The sequence below is a fragment of the Sceloporus undulatus genome, chromosome 1, assembly GCF_019175285.1.
Source record: "Sceloporus undulatus isolate JIND9_A2432 ecotype Alabama chromosome 1, SceUnd_v1.1, whole genome shotgun sequence".
NCBI lineage: Eukaryota > Metazoa > Chordata > Lepidosauria > Squamata > Phrynosomatidae > Sceloporus > Sceloporus undulatus.
The window spans coordinates 298,606,159-298,631,194 of NC_056522.1; the positions used below are offsets into that span (position 1 = coordinate 298,606,159).

Below are 25,036 nucleotides of genomic sequence, written 5' to 3' on the forward strand. Positions count from 1 at the left end.
GAAAAACTGAGAGAAGAGGCCAGCTAAGGCTCTGGAGGCAAGAAATTCCACAACCTACTTTCTAACAAAGCACTTTAATTGCTAGTTTGTGGAAGATTTTCACAGTCTGGTTGCTACTTGGAAAAGTTCCTTTTTGGGACTGCAACTTCCAAAATTCTTCCTCCAATGGGGCTCTGGGATTTGTAGCTCCAAAAGTAACATTTTGTAGTTTTGATCCCGATGTTTTAGTCTACAGCTGTTATCATTCCTGAGCATTGGTAGGGATGATAGGAATTGCAGTCCTACTAATGGCTATTTTTGTAGTCCTCCCCAAAACATGATATATGGTAGAAGTGTTTTTAAGCCTAAGCTTACTGCCTCCTTAATTTGTCCATAAACTTCATGGATATTTAACATGTAAGTGAAGAGCAGAAATTTCTTTTTGCAAGAAGATGCTGTGGTGAGCAAAAAACAACCTTTTGCTGAATTTTTGCCTGGCATGCAGCAGCAGGACTGTTGAATTTTGAGTACAGTAATGACTTTCTGACTTGTGCCTCCTCCCACCTATATATTCTAATATGATACTGTTTCACTTTTATATTGTTTTCTGCAACAAATGAAGAAATAAATACTTAATTTGTTGTATCCGGTATTAGTCATACATAGGATAGACTGCAGGTTTCCTTTGGATCCAACTCTTGTGGGCCCTAAAACACCTCCCATTTTTAAATGGTGTGAATTTGGGGTCATTTTGGCCCTAAATCATATAGAACCCCCCATATAGATGAAAACATGTGCACATTTCTGCCTCCATTAAATATCTAAGGTCCCCCCCCCCCCCCACCCCAGTTCCTCAGAATGATGGCAAAAAGAAATAGGTTACTTCGTGTGTCATTTTGAGGAGTGTATTAAAGCTTACATGATCAAACAGTCTTAAGGAGATTTGTTATAAAATGATGTTTACATAACATTTAACACCAGAAAATTGGTTAAAGTGTACAAAGGAGTGAAAAATAGATGTTGGAAACTTGAGTTAAAGTTTACATTATCTAACCATCTTAAGACAATTTACAGAGGGTCTTCCACATTTGCTGAGGTTAGGGTTGCAGGACTCCCCTGAAAGTGGAAGAATTGCAAATTTTTTAAAAAACCTATTCTTTTTAATCTGAGAGAACACCTCTCTAGGAATCTCTAGGCCCTCCAGAACAACTCTATAATCAGCATCCACCAGAAGATCATAATAGAATCACACTGCAGAACATACCATAGGTCTTCCAGCACGACTCTTTGGTCAACTTTTGACAGAGTTGCACTGCAGAATCTGGAGATTCCTAGACATAACATCCTAGACAGAACATCAAATCTGTGAATGGTCAAATCCTCAAAACTCAAAGCAGAAAATGTGGGGAGCTGACTGTATTATAAAGTTATGTTTACATGGTATGTAACACCAGAAAAGTTGGCTAAAATATATAAGGGGTGGGGGTGGAGGATAGCTGTTGGAAATGTAAATTGCAAGAAGGATGTTTGTGGTGGGCATGTAAAAAGGGAAAAGAATATTGGAAGTTAATTTTTGATGTGATACAGGGGAGGTCCTCAAGATAAAAGTGAGGTTTAAGCTTGATTCTTATTTTACTGGTGATAATAGATGAGCAAATTAAGAAACAACAAGAAAAGACAGTCCAATAGATGTTCACTAGAGCAAGGATACTATATGCCCAGAGATGGAAATCTATGAAAATCCTGTCAGTAGAAGAATGGATAATAAAGAGATGGATAAACAACCACCCTGCTGAAGGAAAATTGATAAATTTGAAAGGAATGGAATTTCCTGCAATTTATATGTGAAAAAGAGAAAAGATGGCACTTGTTGGTTCTGAGATTTGATTTTTGAATGGATGGTTTATTCTTCCAAACTAAGGATAGATTTAATTTAAGTAATTAAGTGGAAAGACACCTAGGTAATATATCGACATCGATGTTGGGAAAGTGGGAAATCAACTATGTTTAATGTTCCCTAATGTGAGTGGGGTGTGTGTTTATTGTGGGATTTTTTGGGGGGGATGTTTGTGTTTATGTTTGTGTATCCTATTTAGAAGGTTTGTTATTATTTGTATATCAATAAAAGATATATGCAGATGAAAATTGAGGTTGGCCTTGCTTAAGGATGAGGTCCTTTGGCCCCACACAATTGTCCACCCCAGAGTAGACCCACTAAAATCTGTAGGATTTAAATAAGTGGAAAAAACAGGGTGGATAAAAATCTAATGATATTAAAAAAATTGGATTTTTTTTTGAAAAAAAAATGAATGCTTTTATATACTTGATTATATGTTGAGAAATTTATGCCCCAAAATTGACCCTAAAATTTGCGGTAGGCTTATATAAGGGACATTACATCAGTAGTGATTAGAAGGGTCCTAACGCAAGCAAGCCTGGTGCCCCAATCTCCATTGAACACCAATTCCTTTCCCCTCCAGTTGGTTTTGCAAGCCTTTGCTTCCTATCAGAAAAATTCCCCATTTAAACCCACTTGCTTCTCTTTCTGGTCCGTTTTGCAAGCCCGGGCTTCCTATGGAAAAACTTCTCCCTTTAAATCCACTTGCTTCTTTCTCTGGTCCATTTTGCAAGCCCAGGCTTCCGAGGGAAAAATTCCCCATTAAATCCACTGTCCAGTCCATTTTGCAAGACCTTGCTTCCTATGGAAAATACTGTCCATTTAAATCCACTTGCTTCCTTTCTCAATCCAATATTAAAACCTCTCCTCCAGCACCTGAGAATTGGTTGGGAGAAGTCCAGAGAAAGAGAAGGAGGGACAGAAGTGGCATTTCCTCCTTTCTACCCTTCCTTATAGTCCCCTAAGCTTTACCCCAGACTTATCCATGGGTCATATCAAAATGCAGGATTTTGACCATGAAACCTTTCCTCGTCTTGTACATGAGGTCAACTTGTACACGAGTATATATGGTATCTAAAGAAACTTTCCTATTTAAGATACATTATGGTCCAAAGGTTATTCATCATGAAATTGGGATTATTTTTAATGTGTGTGTGTATATATATAGGCCAAAATAAAGCTGCTTTGGATCACTTTGGAGGTATGCTGTTTAAATGACACAGGAATCTTAAGAGGCCAGAAGCTGCGCCAAAGCTGTGTTCCAGCCCTTAGGAATGAAAAGTGGCTTTAGCACGGGTTCCGGCCACTTAGGACGCATGCATAATTTAAACAGCATACCTGCAAAGTGACCCGAAGCAGCTTTATTTTGGCCTTTCTGTTTGGGCCCCAAGATTACTAAACTCAACACAGATTGAATGTCTGAGTTAACATGCTTAGGGTGGTACTTTTTGCCTTATAGCTTATTCTGTTACCCATTAAGGTAACAACATTTAGAACAGATTTTAGAAAATGAAGTGTAAAATATAAAAATAATTAAGGAAAATCTTTAATGGGACACATTGCCAGGAAATTAGGGAGAAAAATACCAGTTTAGTACAGAATTATTTTAGCAACTCCTTCTCTAAATTCATGCTACCCTTTAATGTTTTAGTAGTCCATTCCTCTTGCTGTACTGTATACATTTGTTATGATTTAAGTTCATACAGGTGGACCATGGTAGAACATGATGTTTAAAGCCATTGGCTGGAAAGGTATCCTTAAATTAGCAAATACAAGCCTGACAATATAGTGAATTAATGTGCTTCCCGACAACTCTCGGGCGCCCTGACCCTCCAATGCCATGCCTGGCTAAGGTCCTCGGATCTAATGCCTCAAGCCAAACAGGTCATCGAAGAGCTCCCCTTCGACACTATGGGACTGTTTCATAAGGAGACTGATGAGAAGCTAGACTTCAAGAACAAAATGAAGAACACAGCCCGTAAATGTGGTATGTCTTCTTCCTCGACTTCTCACCCTCCTTTCTCTCAGTGCCATTCGGGATGACCTTCCTACCCCCAAACAGGGTAGATCCAACCAGTCTTCGGACTACCAACAACAGCGCTTCCCTCCCCAACAACAAAGGAAACACCAACAAAAACAGAAATACAAGCAACCCTTCCATAAGAAGGATGCAGAACAAGGCAAGCACCGCTTCTGAAGCTCCCCAGTGCACTTCGTTCTGTCAACTCCCTTTGGGGACTGCCAGGCCCACTTCCACCACTCTTGGGCCTCCATAACATCTGACTCCTGGGTGCGTTCCATCGTCTGTAGGGGTTATGCCCTGGAGCTCCAATCCTCTCCCCCAAGGGGTATCATTTTCACCACTCTCCCCTCAGACACCCTTCTCAACGAAGTGTGCTCTTTGCTCCAGAAAGTGGCCATTGAGCCCGTCCCTCTGTCCCGGACCCAACATTGCCTTTTTTCCAGATACTTCATTATCTTGAAAGCCACAGGCAGCCTCTGTCCCATCCTGGACTTGCATTTTTTCCAACTCTTTTATTGCCTATAAGCATTTCCCAGGAGCCTCAGTCACTTTGTCCAGTCATCTGGGATTCTGGGAGCTGAAGTCCAAAAGCACCTGGAAGGCGAGAATTTAGGAATCACATGGTTCAGAGAGCCAGTGTGGTGCAGTGACTTGGCTACTGTGGGACTGACTTTTGACACAATTTGAAAACTGTGGTTCAAAATAAGTTGAGCAGCATGCAAGTACGAATCAGACAAGCAGGGTATATTACCCTTATCCTCCACCAATTGCACTGTTGACCAATTAATGTTCAGACTCAATTTAAATTTTTTGAGGGATTTAAATGACCTTAAGATGAAGTTATTTGAATGACTGCTTAAGCATACCTGAATATACTGTGAAAAGCTTTAGAGGTCCTGCTTTTTTGTCCATCACTAACAAAGGTACTGCCTCATTTGCAGGTACTGATGTGATGACAATGCAAGTATGGACTTAATTTTTTGTGTGTAGGTATGGACTCTCAGGAGGCCTGTGGGCTTTGAAAACCTCTCACCTCTGGCTTTGACTGTCTTTAGGCTTGACTAGTGGATTTTTGTACACAGTTATTTTTATTTAACTTTTGAATAGCTTCTCCAGATCTATCACTCTTCAGATGTTTAGGGACTACTTGGGCCCTGTGTCAGGAAAAAGGCAGGATATTTTTTTTAAAAAAATTAAATAATAAACTCCACCACATCGGGAGTGAAGAGGTATGGATTGAATTGTGTCTTTTGAGCATTCTTCCTGTGATATTTTCTTTCAGTGAAATACCTTGCTGAATGAAACAGTCCCAAGTTGGTAATTTAACATAGTGGTAATTTAAGCAAGCTTTATTTAGCTTGGGAAGCATCTTTATAGTTGACCTTAGAAACAGATTAGAAAATTCTTGTGCTAGATTACTCTCTGAGATATGAAATAATTGTCATGATGTAGGTGTAGTTGTTGTGTTGTTGTTGTGTGCCTTCAAGCCATTTCTGACTTAATGGTGACTCTAAGGTGAACCTGGAGTTTTGCCTTTGCCTTTCCCTGAAGCTGAATGAGTGTGATTTGCCCAAGGTCACCCAGTGGGTTTCCATGGCTGAGCAGGGATTCAAGTCCTCATCCCCAGAGTTGTAGTCCAATGCTCAAAGCATTACACCACACTGGCTCTCCATGATCTAGGTATCTACTGTTACTTGGTATTGATAAATGTGTTGCCACTGAACATGGATGGTCTGTTTTAAAATGTCACCACTGAGTATTGCTTGTTAGCTTCCCAGGACCTATGGACTGGCCAGGTTTTTGCCATAGGGGTTTATTGGGCAGATGGATTGCAGTGGCAAGGAGCTAGGCCAGCAATGGGAATTTTTATATTCTTAAAATTTTATTTGCAAGTATAGTCTGCCACTACAGGTCTCTGGGCAAATCTGTTTGTTGCATAGTTACAACTCCAGATATGAAACAGGGCAAGGAGATGTTAAGACTTGGGAACAGGCCATTGCAAGATGGGAGTGCACTGAGAGCAGAAGATAGATCAAGATCTAGCAGAAGCATGTGGGGTAATTTGTTGTACAAAATCAGCAAGGATTTTTGACACCCTCATTGTTGATCAATAGGAGCACAAAATGACTCTTTGCCTTAAATAATATAGATGAAATGGAAAGAAAACATGGTAACTCATTTTTAAGGGTTGTAATTCTTTAAACTGAAGTTCATATATACTCTTTTGCACTAGGTTACAGGGTTGTGGTAAAGTAAAAAGCAAAGCAGGTTTGTCTGTATATACCTGAAATATATGGTACCTCTCCTTGCTCTTGGATGTTTGGCAAGATCTTGCTAGGTTTTCTCAGAATAGTTTTTCAGTAAAACTAGTTGCTGACCTCACCCATATAACAAATATTGTGGGTGGGTGGGGAGCTCGGTGTGTTTTTATTAAACCAGAGCTTGAAAAACCTATTTTTGAAATGTTCGTTCCCAGAATCCCTCAGTCTGCATTAGCACTGGCCACATTGCTATGAGGGTGTGTATCTGAAAGATACAGTCCAACACTCTTTTGAATTCTGTGTGAAACATATAAAACATCTCACATGATGGAAACAACCAAAGTTTGGTAAGAACAATTTAAAACATATTCAGTTATTTCAAGTTATCCTTGGATAACCACTTTATATTAAATCTTTCCATTGTTGTTGTGTGCAATCAAGTCATTTCCAACTTATGGCAACCATGAGGCAAATCTATTATGGGGTTTTCTTGGCAAGATTTGTTCAGAGGGGGTTTGCCTTTGCTTTACTCTGAGACTGAGATTGAGAGAGTCTGATTTGCCCAAAGTCACCCTGTGGGTTTCCATGCCAGAACAGAAATTTGAACTCCTGAGGCACAGTTCAACATTCAAACCACTATACCATGCTGGCTCTCAAATCTTTCCATAATTATTAGTATATGTAAAATAGCTTATTGATATGGTTATTCAAATAATGCAATTATTAATAAGCCTAAAGTATTTGTCTTGTTTCAATTACTTGTATTCAAATTTGTGTGTGTGTATATATATATATATATGGATAACAATACACAAATTATATTAATTGACTATTGAGATTATATTTGTATATGATTTGTGCTGAAGAAATGGCACGGAAGCCATAGTTCCTATGCCATAGATTCCCCCCCCCCTTTTTTTAAATACAGCTGACATTTTCGTGTCTGATACTATGGAGCCTAGTTAGAAAGCAACCCAGTTGCTGCATCTGAATAGATAGCACTTAACAATCCAATTGAAGCCTTTTAAGGCTAAGGCTAATCTTATGCCTTCTGCAAACTGACCATAACAAATTCAGTGTCCTCTTCTTCACAGTGTTCTACAGCAAGGGTGAGAATCATGTGCTTCTCTTGTTGAACTACAAGTCCCATCTGCTCTAGGAAACATAGCCAACAATAAAGGACAATGAAAGATATTGCCCAGCACAATTTGGAGCACTGCATGAATCCTTCTCCTATCCTATGGAGTATGAACATCTGAACTGTTGACTTTTCTTGAAAACTCTTTCAAGTTAGTTCAAAAAATATTTAGTTTCTCATGTGGTTCTTAAGGTTATCTCCAGAATGTGCTTTTCAATTCAGTTTCTAATTCTTTGAAGGATTAAACTACAATTGAAGCCCATTCCAACTGTCTGTTTTCACCTCTGTGGTTCTCTTTAGTCTTCTGTCTTTACATTTTTTCCTTCTGTAACCAGATATTTGCCTAGAAATATCAATGTGTGGGTGGAGAAAGCAACTGGAAACAAACTATGTATTTGGTATGCTTTGAAAGCTGTTGGCAAGAAATGTATTATAGTATACATTGAACACGAGTAAGTAGCTACAGACAAGTATTCATGTATAAAAATGGAAAAACTTGGTAAAGGCTACTTCATTGCCTCTGGATTCTCCCAGCCAGCATGGCCGGTAGGCCAGAAGGGCAACTGTCCAACAATTGTAGAAATAACTGTGAACTTTAACAGTGCATGTTAAAAAAAAGCTATTAGTGAATTATTTAAAGCTGGTTACGTCTTCTGATGAAGCCAGTATGAAAGTAGATGTGCACATTCACACATGTGTAAGTACACTCACACATAAATATATGATATGTGCTTTGAAAATAAACATGGGTCTGGAAAGATACTGTTTTCAGTTAAAGATTTACTTTATTTGAAAGCAACAGATATCTGTGCTGATTATTTCTCTGTGGCATGATTGAAATGGGTAGAAAGGAGCTACTGGTATCTGATATTTTTTTAGAAATTCACAGAGATCATTAATCTTTAGATGGATCTTCCCCAAAACCTGTTCCATACTGCCTAAAACTTTTCATCCACATCTTTTTTGGAGAGGGAGAATGGTTAGAGATATGTAGAGTAGCAATCCAAGAAAAAATACATCAAGCACTATAATATATAGCAAACCTTCCCTGGAGCAATTGAGAATTACCTGCAGACACTGAAGTCTAAATCATCACTGCTTTTAACTAGCATGTACTGACTGCATCAGCTGCAGAATGACAAATCAACCTTTCCTTATATCCCATATATGTTGATTTACTACTCAACAAATGATTCAATGGCCTTCTCTAGTTGGGATTCACAATTGGCTTTAGGCTTCTGCTAAATGATGGCCTGTTACAGACAGGCCAAAATAAAGCTGCTTCGAGTCACTTTGGAGGTATGGTATTTCAATGATGCATGCGTCCTAAGAGTCCAAAAGCCGCACCAAAGCCACGTGCCAGTTCTAAGGACTGGAGTGCAGCTTTGGTGCAGCTTTTGGACTCTTAGGACGCATGCATCATTGAAATACCATATCTCCAAAGTGATTCGAAGCAGCTTTATTTTGGCCTGTCTGTAACAGGCCGATGAGAGTATAATATTATAATGTGTATTCAGAAACGAGCTCCTTGGATTTCAATGGGACTTTCTTCCCATGCAAGTGTTCAGGAGTGTATGTACCTTCAAATTTCCTGTCAATTTATGGAGTATGTGTGTGGAGTATGTCAACTTATGGAGTATGTACTGTGTGTTTGTGTCTTTAAGTTGTTTATCAACTTATGGAGACCCCATTAATAGGCTTTTACTTAGTCAAGGAATACACAGTGGTGATTTTGGCAGGTTTTTCTTCTGAAATATAACCTACAGCTATATTTCATATTCATTGACGGTCTCCCATCTAAGTCCTAACCTGGCTGGTCCTGCTTAATTTCCAAGATCAGAGTATTTAGGCCCTCTAGTTTGTTTAATGTTGTAGTCTAAATTAGCAAATGCCTGATGAAAGTCCAGCAGATAATGTAGATTCATCATGAAAGATATTGTGGAACAGCAGGCTTCTTAGTGTAAGCCAGTAGATGCTTGAACTACTATCTGGAAGACCATTTCTAAATTTATGTTGCCAATAGCATTTTTTGTGTTGTCTCAGAATCATGATTTGTTTCTGCATCAAGTGTTTCAGAAAACCTGTTTGTCTTACCTGTGAAGTGTTTTAGACCTTTTAACTATTCAAGTATTGATGTTTTGGGCAGGCATTAGGCACATGATCTGGAGAGCACCTTTCAAAATGCCCAAGGGCTTCTACATGCCTAATGGGCCATTTGATCTACCCACTCCAGAATACCATCTCTTGTTGTGGCATTGAAGACTGTTTTAGAAACCTCTCCAGTTTTGAAAAGCAGGTGGACATACAGAGCTATTGTAAAAACAAATCTTACTGTAAAGTTAGATATTATTTGTACGCGACTTAGACCTCTTGATGTGTGGAAACCTCTGTCTCTAAATGTTGTCACAAATGCTCCCAGGATAATTCCAGATGTCATTTTTATATCATTGTTGTTTTCTTGTGGAGGCTGGCTTTTCATGCAACGGTCATAAGATGTCATGTTCAGGTCATTTGCAGTCTATAATTAAATTATTTTTGAGGCACAGCTTCCTTTAACAAACAAATTTGTTTTTGTTTTCCCTTTTAAAGTTGCCACAGTTAAAGATGAAAAAGCAGCATGTTTGAGACACTTTAGGAGCAGAACTGTTTTTAAGGTGTGAGTTTCTGTGAGGTTTTTTAAAGAAAGGGTTGCAGAAGCACTGAGTGACAAGCCCCATGTTTGTTTTAAAACAAGGAAGGAAGGGGGGGTATGATGAGGTATTGATAAATCAGTGATTAGACAATAGCATGCACAATTCAAAAGACTGGCTGAAGTGAGGTAAAATGGGAATAGAAGCTGGTGATTCCAAAGTGAATTTAATGGTTTGACTGTTAAAGGAGCTATCCAAAGTGCTAATCCTATCTGGGGATAGAATCCAGCTTCCTCATTAAAACTTGGACTAAACCTGGAGTGGATTCACCACTGCACTGACATCAGAATCCCAACCCTGCATTACCCTGTCTGCCTTGTGGACAGTATTTTGTATACCAGAAATGCTCGGGGGAGCTTGCAAATGCATTCAGCAAAATCTGGCTCAGTGGTGGGGGAGGAATAGGAATAGCGAGAAGAATTTTCCTTTCCACTGTTGCATAACTATGTTTTGTTTCAGTGGTATTATCAACATAGCACAGTTACCTGCCAAAAGAACAGACATGTATAGAAGAGCCATTACAATCCCAATTGGAGCTTATATTGGGGGGGGGCCCCAATGATTTGATAACGCAGAAGTGCCCTCACAGCTGGATTCTGAATAACTGCTAGATGTATCAAGGGTAGTAACTTTTATTGGTAGGCTTAATATAGATGTTGTGAATTATTAGCCAGTTTGTATGCTACAGATCAAGCATAAGATACAGAAAGTGTGGTAAATTGTTAGCACAAAGAGGAAGATGAATTTTACATCAAGGTTAGATTTGTTGTCAGAGTGGTGTGGAGTGTAGCTTTTCTTATTTGCATGCTTGTGCATTCTTGGTAAATTATGAGTCTCTGCAGGAAAAATGATAAAGCTCTATGAAATTTGGTTTGATACTGTATTCTGTGGCACAATGTGGAATTAACCAGTTTTTAAAAAAACAAACATAAGTAATTCAAATTTTGCTGTAACCAAGCGTAACTAAGTTACATTACAGTTCTAAAATAAAAGGGGATAGTATCTCTTTTTGCAGTGTACTATTTAGTGCTACAGACTATACTTCAGAGGAAGGACCCCCCCCCCCTCCCCGAGTATTCCTTGCTTTAAAAAAGCCTCTGAAATTCATGGGCTTGCTGTATGCTGACAAAACACTTCAAGACACCTTCTCTTTTCCTCTTACTCACACACACTATAATAGGAGATATAGGACCTTATCACATTACCTTTTAAGCCAGCAGTAGTCTAACAGGCTGCACCCAGGATGTGGCATGGAGGCAGGGATTATCGCATTGTAAATCGCTGCCAAATCACCACACACCAGCATCCCATGTCCCAGCCATACTCTGCTGGCCCCTTTTTTGAATATGGAAGTTTCCTCAGTTTTAAAAATGGCTGTCTGAACACAGCTGGGATATGGGATGCTGGCGCCCAGCGATTCGGCAGTGATTTACAATGCGATAGGGTCCATAGTATCTCTTCTTTTGCATTGTATTATTGATTGTTTTAGTTAATTTATAGTTACAGTCATCTAAGGCCTTACTACTTAGATGTGCTTTCTACCACAAGGTAGCAGTGTGTAGCATTATGATAAAAAACAACAACATCACCACACAAGTAAGAGTGTTTAATTTTAGCTTCTTTCAAACCAAGCTTAGAAATAACACATAACAATGATAAATAACAAATTTGTAATATCATTACTTTTAAAAAATTTTACTCATTGCTTCTAAAGTAGTTTTATGGGATTTGGGGCTAGTTTTTGATTTGTAAGTCTTTTTTTTTAAAAGAACAATAATGCAGACACCCTAATAATGTCTTTAGCATGTTACACTTAAAGTAACTAGTAATGTTTATCCTTAATTTTTTTTTAAAAAAAGTTTTAAACTCTACTTTTGGATAAGAAGGAAGTAAAGACCAGCTTTTTAAAATCAGTGGTAACTAATGGCAACTAATTGGGAGACTTTTAACTAGATGCTTTAAGTTATTAAAAGCTCTAAGTTTATACATTGTATTCAACTGATAGTTGTGCTTGTATGCATTCTTACCTTGGATTCATTTGCACTGTAGCACTTTTGCTAAGTAAGCATGAAAAGGCTTGGGGAATATGTGGCACTTTGGTGTTGGAAGAGGGGATGTAGAAAAGTAGTTATTTTAAGTTTGAGGCATTGTTGGATTTAAATAGTCTGTGAATATTTCTGTGTCATTAGTGTGCATGCCATCTATCTCAGAGGATGGCAATGGGAAACTCCCTCTGAACAAATCTTGTAAAGAAAACCCCATTATAGGGTAGCCTTATGGTTGCCATAGGCCAGAAATGACTTGAAGGTACCCAACAATAGAGTTTTCTATGGTCTTTCTGGACTATGTGGCTGCACTCTGGAAGAATTTATTCCTGAAGTTTTGCCTGCATCTGTGGCTGGCATCTTTAGTGGGTGGTGGCATGGAAGTATGTGGGGTATATATACTTGTGTGACCCTTGGTTGGGAGGAAGTGATTTACATGTTAATCTTTGTTTTGGTCTGTCGTTGAATGGCAAGGCCTCAGGGGTGGGAGGATATGCGGGAGGATATGTGTGTCTATTTAATTAGCAATCCAATGTCTGCAGGGAAACCCCTGACCCTGGGTGGTGTTCATTTGTATGTACTGAGCCTTAAGTTTGGTGTTCTTTCAACTAGAAAGCAACCTTGTAGTTCAAAACCAGAATTGTAAAAAGTAATACCTATTTCCCAGTCACATTTTTGTGAGTGTGAATGTATTGTGTTTTCATGGATTTCACAGGGTGTGTGTGTATGCTGTACAATTTGTCTTGTCCCTGTGAGCCATGCACATAACTGAACTGAATGATCTTGGTCACTTACTGGTATGAAGAATGCTTTGTTATCATTGTTTTAAGCCACAATTTCTCTGAAGTGAAGTTGTGCAAATACCAATTTAATCTAAATGAATGAACTGATGGGGCATGTTTAATAAGTTAGTCAGCTGAATTTTTCATTCTCTTAAAGGCAAAGAGCTTTGATGTGGCCTCATTGTGCTGGTGATGCTGATGTGCCAGCTGGGAGAAATTTATGGGAATTTGGCAGCTCCTGTGACTAATAGACTTCTGGCTCCAGTGCTTGGCTTGTTCTCATTAGTACTACAGCAGTTCAGATGACAGATTGGTAAATTAGTGGTGGAAATTACCTTTGACTAAATGTGTGTATATCTTTTTGAGAGAGTCAGTTCCTTTGGCAGTGAGCAGTTTGTAAACGTTGCTTTCTGTTTTGTCACTGTAAAATTCCTGGTAGCCAAAGGTGCCAGTATACCAGAAAGACTCCAGAAAACCTTTTTGTTTTTAACTGTCTTCGAGTTGACAACTCATGATCATCTTATTGGTGAGACATCTCCAAGATGCCCTGTCCTCCACTGGTCTGCTCAGGTCCTGCAGGCTCAGGCCCATGGCTCTCTGATTGAGTCCAGCCTTTGGAGGTGTGTGGTCTTCCTCTCTTTCTATTGATCTCTATCTTTTCTAGCATTATTGTCTTTTCCAGTTATTCATTTCTTCTCACAATGATGTCACTAGCTAGGATGTCACCTGGTGTAGAGGGCTGCCAGCAGACACCCTTGGTTCCCCTTCCTCCCCAGCTGCTGCATTGTCCTGGTTGGACAAGTGAGGCAGCAGGTGGGGACAGAAGGAATGTATTCACCACTCATGCTGGGTGTTCTCTCTGACGAGAAAGCCCAATGATGGAGCAGTAGGAGGGGTGACCATGTGCCCTTTCTGGCTGCTCTGTTGCTAAACTTTCTCCCTGAGGAGAAAGCCTGGTGATGCAGCAGCCAGGAAGGGTGTGCACTTGTCCCTCCTGCACCAAAGATGGAGAAGGGACCAACCAGTTGTCACCTCTTCTCTGGGATGTCATCCAGTGTGGTCTGAACTCCACAGACCCCTTCAGTGACACCACTACCTTCTCATGATGTGGCCAAAGTTTGAAAGCTTCAATTTAGTCATCCTGGCTACCAGGGAGTGTTTGCTAATCTGTTTCAGGAGCCATTTGTTTTTCTCCTTGGTTGTTCACACTCTCCTCAGCATTCTTCTCCAGAACCACATCTCAAATGAGTCGATTTTCATTCTATCTGCCTTTTTCACTGTCCAGTTCTCACATCTGTAAGTGTTGATGGGGAATACAGTGGCTTGGATGATCTTCATTTTGATGTTCAATGTTGTATCTTTACACTTTAGGATCCTGTCCAGTTTTTTCATTAGCTGCCCTTCCCAATCCTAGCTATCTTCTAATTTGACTGCAGTCACTGTTTTGATCAATATTTGATCCTAGATATGAGAACTCTTTGGCTATTTTAGTTTTCTCATTGTCTAGAAAAATTCTTGTTGATCTTCTGTAGTTATTATTTTTGTTTTCTTAGTATTCAACATTAAATCTACCTTGGCACTTTCTTCCATGACCTCCTTCAATAGATGGTCTTTGTTGATTTCTGCTAGTAGTATTGTGTTGTCTGAATGTGTTATGTTGTTAATGTTCCATCCTCCATTGTTAATTTCACCTGCTTCTGAGCCTAAGCCTGCTCTGCATATGATATTTTCTGTGTACAGTTTGAATAAATAGAGTATGCAGCATTTCTTGACCCCTTTGCCTATTGGGAAACATTGTGTTTATCTGTACAGTGGTACCCCGGGATACGAATGCGCCGCCTTACGAAATTTCCGGGTTACGAAAAAAATCAATTGAAAAAAACTGTTCCGGGTTACGAAGGTTATTTCGGGTTACGAAAGAAATTTTGGTGCTTTTCGGCGCTTTTTCGCACCAAATCGCGGCTTTTCCCCATTAGCGCCTATGGGTTTTCGGCTTGCGAAAGCCTTTTGGGTTACGAAAGCGGCGGCGGAACGAATTAAATTCGTAACCCGGGGTACCCCTGTATTCAGTTTGGATGGCAGCCTCTTGTCCTTAGGACAGGTTATGCATCAGGACAATCAAATGTAGTGTCACTCCCATTTCTTTGAGAGAGTTTCATAACTTTTCATGTCTTCTACAGTCAGAGGCTTTGCTGCAGCCAATAAAACATACATAGATTTTCTTTTGGAATCCCCTGGTGTGCTCAGTTATCCATAGTATGTTTGCAATGTGATCCCTAGAGTTTCTTCCTTTCCTGAATCCATCTTACACCTCTGGGATTTCTTACACCTTATTACAGGAGTCTGCTGCAGAATTTTGAGCATGACTTTGTAGGCATGGGAAATTACTGCAATGGTTCTGTAGTTATCACAGTCTTTTATGTCTCCTTTGTTGTGTGTGGATGGGAGTGTATATTGATTTCTTCCAATCTGTGGGCCATTGCTTTGTTTTCCATATTTGTTGGCAGATTTTAGTTAGAACTGAACTTGATTCTGCTTCTGTGGATTGTTCTAGTGGTATGTCATCTGTTCCTAGTGATTTATTCTTTTCTGTTGCTTTGAGAGTGGCTTTTACTTCACTTTCCAAAATTTAGGGTTTATCTTTATATGTTTCTTCTTCACATATGTCATTCCACTTTTCACATTTTTTATACAGCTCTGCTGTATATTTTCTCCATCTTTTAAAATATAATTTTAATATCATTTTTACATCATTTTATATTATTTTTAGTCCACTGACTGGTCTGCCAACTCTGTGGTTTGCAGGGTGGAGTGTGGACTTTTTGTTATTCCTGTGCTGCAGTTTGGAGTGAATTGCGACTGAAAGAATGGCTTCCATGAATAGCTTCAGTTATTCCTGAACTAAGAACTGAACAAAGGGTTTCAGCTTCTGACCTTAATCACAGCATTATTCCATGGGACAGTGCAAGAAAGCTTGCTGCTTTTCTTTTTGGTGACCACTGTTGGGTTGGTTTTTTTGAGATGTGAAGCAAATTTGAAATGCCCATTGTGTAGCCATGACCAAAAGCTAAATCTGAACCCCCCCCCCCCAAAAAAAAAAAAAAAAAACAAATCCAGATTGGGTGACACAATGAATCTCCTTTGGCATAGTGACAGTACAAATTTTCAGTGGGAGAAGCATGAACTGTCTCAACTTCGTAAAGGAAATTTCCACTGGCAAAAACCATCAGGACTTTGGCATTGCAAGCCTAAAATCTTCTGTGTTGATGTCAAATGGTTTGGGATTTGCCAAGGTACAGGTTGTAAAATCATTCTATTAATCATGATGTAAAATTAACACAATATATAACAGAGAACATTTGTTAGCCAAAGCTAACAAAATAAAATTCAACATGGAGAAATGTAAGGTACTGCACTTAGGGTGGAAAAATGAAATGCATAGCTATAGGATGGGGGACAGGTGGTTTAACAAGACTATGCGGGAAAGGGATTTAGGAGTCCTGGTAGACCACAAGTTGAACATGAGTCAACAGTGCGATGCGGCAGCTAAAATGGCCAATGCAATTTTAGGCTGCATCAATTGAAATATAGTGCCTAGATCACGGGATGTATTCTTCTTTGGTCAAGCCCCACCTGAAATACTGTGTCTAGTTCTGGGCACCACAATTTTAAAAGGATGTTGAGAAACTGGATTGTCCAAAGGAGGGCCACCAAAATAATGAAGGGTCTGGAAACCATGGCTTATCAGGAAGGACTTAGGGAGCTGGGGTGTTTAACCTGGAGAAGAGAAAGTAAAGAAATGATATGATAGCCCTGTTTAAATATTTGAAGGGATATCATATTGAGGAGGGAGCCAGTTTGTTTTCTGCTGCTCCAGAGAACAGGACCTGGAGCAATGGATGCAAGCTACAAGAAAAGAGATTCCACCTAAACATTAGGAGGAACCTCCTGACAGTAAGGGCCGTTCAACAGTGGGACACACTCCCTTGGAGTGTGGTGTAGTCTCCTTCTTTGGAGGACTTTAAACAGAGGCTGGATGGCAATCTGTCAGGAATGCTTTGATTGAAAGTTCCTGCATGGCAGGGGATTAGACTGGATGGCCCTTGTGGTCTCTTCCAACTCTATGGTTCTATGATTCTATGATATATACATCCTCCAGATCACCACCATCTAAATTAATAACTTTGAGTCATACATTTTACAATAGGCATGCTTTTGTTCAATAGCCTCAGTTTTAATGTATCTCTTTTTCCTCTTGTAACAGGCTGAATTCCGATTCTGAAGGCACCAATAGAGCCACTAGCTTACATCCTCAACAGTGGTCTGTTGGCCTTCTTTTGCAAGAACATTTCTCAGTTTCTTTCCACCTGAACTAATGACTAGGGATTCTACCACAACACCAGCAATTCTCTTCCAGTTTCAGAAGATGGGCTCATTCCGGAGACCTCGGCCACGTTTTATGAGCTCCCCAGTGCTGAGTGATTTACCACGGTTCTTGGCAGCCCGGCAGTCTCTACACTTCAGCTCTAATTCTGCATGGAACAGGTGAGAAAAAACCATGGGAATACTTTATACTAGTCTTTGTGACATGTTGGGATTCTCCACATACATATAGCTTCAGGATGGCCCTTTTCACCAACCATACATATGTTTCATTGTGCACCTGCAGATTGCCTGCACAGATATTTGAGTAGAGGTCTTCTTTCTAGCTGACATAATCCTGGTGTGAAAGAAAACCCAAATATGTGAAAAGGCTACTGAATCAGATCCTTGGCTTATCAAGTCCAGTATTGTCTATGTCAAGGGATAGTGCTCTGCAAGTTCTCAGAAGATATCTTTTCCAGTCCTCTTACCTGAAACAGTTGTGGGTTGAATCTTGCTTGTTATGCATTCAAAGCATATATTTTACTGCTCAGCTGTGGCTCTTTCTTATGTCGATAAAGAAGTTTGGGCCACAAAAGCAGCTTTGAATTTTCACCTGGTTTAACTTTCTCCTTAGTGAAGTAAGGATAAACTTCACTAAGGAGAAGTTGTATGAATGTAAATTCTTGTCTTCTTGTCAGATGCTGTCAGGCAGGGTTTTACACCACAGTATTGTGAAAAGGAACTTCCAATGTAGGGATCCCTTACTGGGAGATAATGGGTATGCATTTTTAAATGGTACAGATTTATTATATGTTTTTACTGACATTATCCCTTGCTTGTTTCTTCATATGTTGGAAATCATATTCAGGTTTCTGGTTATCTTGATCCTCTCCAGTTTGTATTTATCTGTAATTCACAGTTCTGGTTTGCAAGACAAGGGTGAGCCACAGTTTGCTGATTCAAATATAATGGGCTTTGGCTGTTCTTTAAGTGGGAAGGCAAGAAAGGAGTTGATTCATTGGCTGGAGAAGGGGATTCTAAGGCTCACTCATGTGATGCCAAACAATGGTTCAGTTTTTGATTCAGAATTTGCTGTATTTGTGTACCTCATATCACTGAATCAGGAGTTGTAAGCACAGCGTGAAGTCAAAGGCTTTCATGGCTGGCATCCATAGTTCATGGCCGGCATCCATAGAAAAAACTTTGTAAGCACAGCCTTTGTCAGATGATTGCTATTACAGAATTTGATGAAGACTGTCTTACCCTGATTTCAGTGGCTTGTTGTCTTCCAGTTTTTAGAGGGTGTTTCTCTACTTTTTTGGTGGTGGAGGGAAGACTTCATTTTCTCATTAGGACTGACCATCTGGTACCAGAGGAACAAGACATTTGAAACTTGTGGACTCATACAGAATGCTTGTTGTTTTCTAGTACTCTTCTGTAGCATGTGTTTGCAGGGATAACTTTGCATAAGTGATGGCAAACATTTCCATAGTGAATTTTTTTGCTGGACAGGGCTTCAGTGGCCATGTAAAGGCACTGAATAATAGCTGCAGAATGACAGTGGATTACAGCAGATCTTTAAAAAAAAGTCTAAAAGTCTGGTCATTTATGGAGGACTGTGTATTAATCCCTTGGCGTGTGTATAAACAATATTTGATCTACTGTTACTTATTGGCAGCCATAAGCAAATAAGTTTGGTGATTTCAGGGAGGAAGAAAAAAGCAGAAGCAATTTCAAGACAATTAATCTCTTTCTCTTCTTACTGATATATTTACATGGTTCTTGACTGCAATTTCATTGCTTGGTGTAAATCATGCTGATGTTTGTTATTTATGGATGCCCTAACTGTCTTGCTTCCATTTGGCAGTGTTCAAACAGCAGTGATCAATGTGTTCAAAGGTGGAGGCCTGCAAAACAATGAACTCTACACTCTCAATGAAAATGTCAGGTATGTTGCTCTGACTTTTGTAGATGGGAATAGTCTGCCTGATACAGAACAAGTGGTGCTGTCTGAGAATTGTACCAATATGATGACAGGCCTGTTACTTGGATTCATTACTTGACCCCTTTTATGAACATTTTCAAGGTGGTTGGCACAGTAACTCTTGCAAGAAGCTGTTTTGCTAAATCAATACAGAAACATACAGTAAGTCTAAGAGCTGTCCTATACTAAATTATTCTACATAGGAGACTAGAGACCCATATTGTGCTCCTACCCTTGCCGTTTGCTGATAATTGTGGCAGTAGCACTAATAGATTTCAAGTCAGGAACTGGCTTCTTTTTCTGTTGGTGAAAGCAGTATCCCTGTGGCAAAATCTTCACCTTACTGCTGTAAAATTTAGGACATAGGACTGCATTCACTATGTCTTGACCAGAACAGACCAATTTCATCAATGGAATTTGTGTAAATGTTGACTTAAGTGCGGTCGTCATAAATCCAATTGCTCACCCACTTGTGACAACCTAAGAATTTTTTTTTAGGAAAGGAATATTTAGGGGTGATTTGCCCTTGCCTGCCTCTGAAAAAAGCTTACAGCACCTGATGTCCTTGGTAATCTCCTAAATGAATACTAACCTGATTGACCCTGCTTACTTCCACGATCAGATAGGATTTGATCCCATCAGGGTAATTCAGTAATTGATTCAGTAGCAGCTGGATTTAGGCAACTACTGTAAAATAGTATGAAATATCCAGATACAGTCAGCCCTCATTATCCATGGATTTTTTTTATCAATGGATTCATGCATCCATGGCTTGAAAATATTTTTTAAAAAGTATAAATTCCAAATCCATTTTATATAAGGGAAGCTATTTTGCTATGCCACTGTATTTAATGAGACTTGTACATCCACGATTTTTGTTATCCATGGGGGGTCCTGGAACCAAACCCAAAGACGCAGGCCAAAGACGCAGGCCGATGACACCCACCGTGTGATTGGTTGGGTAGCATCATGCTGGCATGAGGGCAGAGTTGGAGTGGCCAGCGTGTGGTCACTGTGCCTCCATTCTGCCTCCATGTTGGCTCTATGTCAGTCTGTACAACCCCCAGTACCTAAATAGACTGCTTGCATCTCTTTTGTGTTGAACCAATGTCAACAATATAAACCACTCTGCTGCAAGGAGAAAAGTGATTTGGAAAGTGGAGCTGGCTGAAATATAAAAGGAGATCCTGCTTCCCCTAAAAAAAGTCTTGTTCCTTTGGGAAAGAATTTGAATACTGAAAAGGCTTTCTACTAAATTTTTCTGCTTTATGGGTAGTCTTACACAGATGAGTGTTTCTAATCCAGCCCATTGTGTGCTGCAAGGAGCTGCACTTGAGAAAAGTGAAGAGCTGGTGCTCCATTTGATATTGATAAAGTAAGCTTTCATTGGTTAAGAGTACCACTTATTTTATCCTTATGTTCCAAGCAAAGGCCCTTTCACTCTGTACAGTTATCCCACTTTGGTTTTATTCTTCTTGAACTGCCATGGTAACATCCTGTCCAGTCTTGGGATTTGTAATCTGCTGAATCACTAGAGCGCTCTGACTGAGAATTCTAAATATTCCTCCGTAAACTGCAAATCCTGTGGTTCCCCAGGTTGGTAAAGTAGAATATAGCACTATAATAACATTGTGTAGGAGGGGCCTGAACAGTGTCCAGGAAGAAATGAACAACACACCAAAACAGGACTGCATGGTATCTCTAGACAGTTGGAATGCCAAAGTAGGAAGCAGAACAGAATTAAAGGCAGTAGGGAGATTTGGGCTTGGTTCAAGAAAGAAGCAGGTGAGCAACTGATACCTTCTTCATACAGACAGAAAGGAGACTATACACATGGCCAATGCCAAAACCAAATAGATTACATACCAGATAACAGAAGATGGACAAGCTCCATTCTTGCAGCAAAACAAGACCAGGCACAGATTGCAGCACAGACCATGAACTACTAATATCCAAACTTAGAATAAAGCTGTAAAAGAACACCAAATCAACAATTATGCCAAAATATCTAAATAACATAACAACAGAATTTAAAGAAAGTGTGAAAAACATATTTGTACTGTTAAGCCAACTTGAGCAGGAACCAGAAAAGCTATGAACAGAAGTAAAAGAGGAATGCAGAAAGATGATGTGTGGTGAAAAAGAAGAAGAAGAAACAATGGATGACAGATGAAATAGTTCAAGCAATTAAAGAAAAAGAGAAGCAAGAGAAAAGGGAGACAGAAACACATTTAGAACCATGAATTTTACTGTCTGATGATTAGTGTGCAAAGATAAAAAGAATGATACTACAACAATCAATGCAGAGAAATAGATAACAAAAAAAAAAAAAAAAAAAAGAAAAAAAAAGAAAAAGAAAAAGAAAAGGAAGGATAAGAGATTGTTCATACAAGATTGAGGAAATCAAAGAGAAATTTAAACCGAAGGTGGGAATGCATTACAACCAGAAGGGGAACATAATACACAACCATGATGAAATAATAATCTAATTTAAAAAGATGGAGGCAATACAGACAAGAGCTGTATAGAAATGTGAAAAGTTGAATGACAGATAGGAAGATGTAATTTATGAAGATGAACTCCAGATTTTGGAAAGTGAAGTGAAAGTTGCACTCAAAGTGATAGGGACGAATAAATGTTCATGGACAGACGGCATACCAAATGAATTCACAGAAACAGATTCAAGTATAGTTCTAGCTAAAATCTGCTAACAAAGCAGTGACCCACAGATTGGAAGAGATCAATATACATTCCCATCCACAAAAAGGAGGAGACAAAAGTTTGTAGCAACTACAGGACCTTAGTTTTTTTGGGGGGGTTTGGGCTATGTGGCCATGTTCTAGAAGAGTTTCTTCCTGACGTTTCACCAGCATCTGTGGCTGGCATCTTCAGAGATTTCTGCCTATTAGCTTCCGGGCTCAATACAAAGTGTGGGTTATTACCTATAAAGCCCTATATGGCTTGGGCCTGAGTTACTTGAAGGGAACGCCTCTCCCCAAATAGTCCACCCCACACTCTCAGAACATCAGGGAAAAATCTACTAGTACATCGTAAGGTGAGATTGGCAGCAACTCACCAGAGAGCATTTACATCGACTGCACCAATGTATTGGAATAAACTTCCAGAAGAGCTTCGTATGACCTCTACATTGGATGCTTTTTAAAAGGCTCTAAAGACCCACCTCTTCCAATTAGCATTTCCTTCGGACTCTTTATAGAGAATGTCTCCTCTGATAGAAAAGGTTAATTGCGATCGATAGATTCCATGTTTGTTTTTATACGCTGTTGGTTTTATTAGTTTTATTGATACATATTTTATGATGTGTACTTTTATGATGTATAATTTTTAAAGATCTGTGAACCGCTTTGATCGTTCTGGAAGAGCAGTGTAGAAATAAAGTATTATTATTATTATTATTATTATTATTATACCCTGCTCTTCAGCCAAAGGCTATCAGAGTAGCTTAATTGTTAACACCCGAGGAAGGATTGTCCAATCTACTTCATTCCGCATCACCATGTGTGAATGTGTGAGCTGAACAGTGAAGAAAGCTGATAGAAAATCAACTCATTTGAGATGTGGTGCTAGAGATACTGTGGACAGCCAAGAAGACAAAATAATGGGCTCTGGAACAGATCAACCCTGAAATCTCTCTAGAAACCAGGATACATAAATTGAGACTGTTGTATTTTGGTCACATCATAAGAAGGCATGATTCACTAGAAAAGACAATGATGCTTGGAAAGGTAGAGGACAGTAGAAAGAGAGGAAGACCACACTCCAGATGGTTAGACTCGATCATGGAGGCCATGGGCCTGAGCCTGCAGGACCTGGGCAGAACAGTGGAGGACAGGGTACTTGGAGATGTCTCATCCACAGGATCACCATGAGTTGAGGTTGACTTGAGGGAAGTTAATAACAAAATGACTCTTAAAAAAGCTGTAGAGGGTAAAGTCTTTGATAATACTGGCTACTAGATGGATGTATGATGAGAAAATATGCAAGAATTGAAGGAAATAATTTCAGAGTTGTTTGCCATCCTTACCTGTGCTTTGTAGAGTTCAAATAAAGCAAGTGTGAAAATCCAGCATTTTTTATATAACATGTGATCTGTTTGTTTTTTTAAGGCGATTGTTGAAGAGTGAACTTGGACCTTTCATCACAGACTATTTTCAGGTAACAGCTATTTCTTAAATGGACAGTGGACAGTTGTGTCCCTAGTATCTTTTGATATGTATTGGAGCAAGTTGAATGCCTTTTGATGGCTGTGTATATTTTCATTGATTATATTTATGGGATTTATATCCTGCCTTAATGTTGCGGTCTAGGCTATTGTTTGTTGCATGTATATTCCATTTTGTAAGCTTAATGACCCATATGTGTTCCCTGCTCCTCCCTATTTTTCCTTACTACAGCAGTACCAAAAATAGTCTTGTGAGGCTGAGAATGAGGGATTGGCCAAGGTCACTTAAAGAATTTTATGGATCAATGGGGACTTGAAACCTGCATCTCCAAAGTCCCAGTGCAGCATTCCAATTGCTATATCACATTGGCTATGTTCTGTGGAAGATACCAAGTTTTGAATAGTCTTGCATTAGTTGCACGAATAACATTAATTATGTGGTAATAAGGGTCAAAGTAAGGCTGAACAACTGTATTCCAGTTTGTCATAAGATTCCAATTAGCTGAGCTGTAATGATCATTTTTAGTTGTACTTACTTGGAGACACTTGTGGTGAAAAATCTTTTATTCCTTTCCTCATATGTTTGAGAGCTAAGCACAGCATTAGAAATTATTTCCAACAGTGATCTTTTGTTTACTTGGGATGATGATCCACCCCCAGTGGTATGACCAATAAGCAGATTGTGTCAAAGCAACATGCTAACAACTTTGGTCCCATTTTGGGAGAAAGACAGGATATAGATGCAATAAATAAAATAAAATAAAGGTTTACTGTACAAAACAAAGTAATTTGAGATGTTTCCTCTGCTGCATTATTGTTTCTGGGTTATTCTATGTGTTGCTCTAAGAAGGGAGAAAGACTGCTTGCCAATTGGTCATGCCCCCTCCCCAAGGAGTGGACAAAAATCTAGGTAGCTGTGCTGATCCATATAAATCAATTACTCCTGGAAGTTTTCACCTCCATCAAGAGCATGTCATTTGTAAAACTGATAGGTCTTAATTGTACAATACTTGCATTCACACAGTGATAACTCAGATAATATACTGTTGCACAGAATAATATACTGTTGCACAGAATAATATACTGTTGCACAGAATAATATGTTGGGTTCAGGGTTGTAACTCTGTGACCATTTTTCTTCTTTAAAATCTTTAACTGAATGACTCTCAGGCAGAGCTATAAAAGTGAACCATTAACAAATATTGAATAAGATAAGGTTCAAACAACAAACATGTAAGCTGGCTCTATATTTATTTAAATATAAGATCTTATTTGAAAATTAATACAGCCATTTTCCTGAATTCTTTGCCTAGAGTCTAGGCCCTATACACTTCACCGTCAACCCCTTCACCAAGCTCTTAACTAATCAGAATCTACTACCTCTCCTATTTCATTCTATCTCCATTTCTATCTGAACTCATCTGTCCATGACTCTATTTGGCTCTTATCCCTGTCTTGGTCCTATCCCTGTCCTAACTTTTTTCTGCTGAGTACCTGTTCCTTCCTCTGTCTTCACCGAACCTAAGAAACAGCCAAGTCTCTGCTCTAATATAGAGGCTTTCTACACCGGCATTTGGGACGTCCGGAGGACGTCCCATTTTAAAAAAGGGGCGTCTCTTCTAGACGCCCCTGGGCCTAGTACAAGATGGCGCCGGCCCTTCTACACGGCCGGCGCCATCTTTGCGTATC

The 25,036-nt window shown here is 39.3% G+C and overlaps 1 protein-coding gene across 7 annotated transcripts in view; it reads left to right on the top strand.

The window, feature by feature from the left end:
* PRR5L (proline rich 5 like) overlaps nucleotides 1-25,036 on the top strand; it is a 90,119-nt gene that overhangs the window by 12,265 nt on the left and 52,818 nt on the right. For all 7 annotated transcript variants that reach the window (XR_006101484.1, XM_042446088.1, XM_042446086.1 and 4 more), the window contains 3 exons: nucleotides 17,080-17,360; nucleotides 19,048-19,128; nucleotides 23,292-23,340. Coding sequence is in view for 6 of the 7 variants with exons in the window: in XM_042446088.1 (XP_042302022.1) it covers nucleotides 17,191-17,360; nucleotides 19,048-19,128; nucleotides 23,292-23,340 (300 nt within the window). In the remaining variant the exon portion in view is untranslated. The remainder of the gene's footprint in view (nucleotides 1-17,079; nucleotides 17,361-19,047; nucleotides 19,129-23,291; nucleotides 23,341-25,036) is intronic.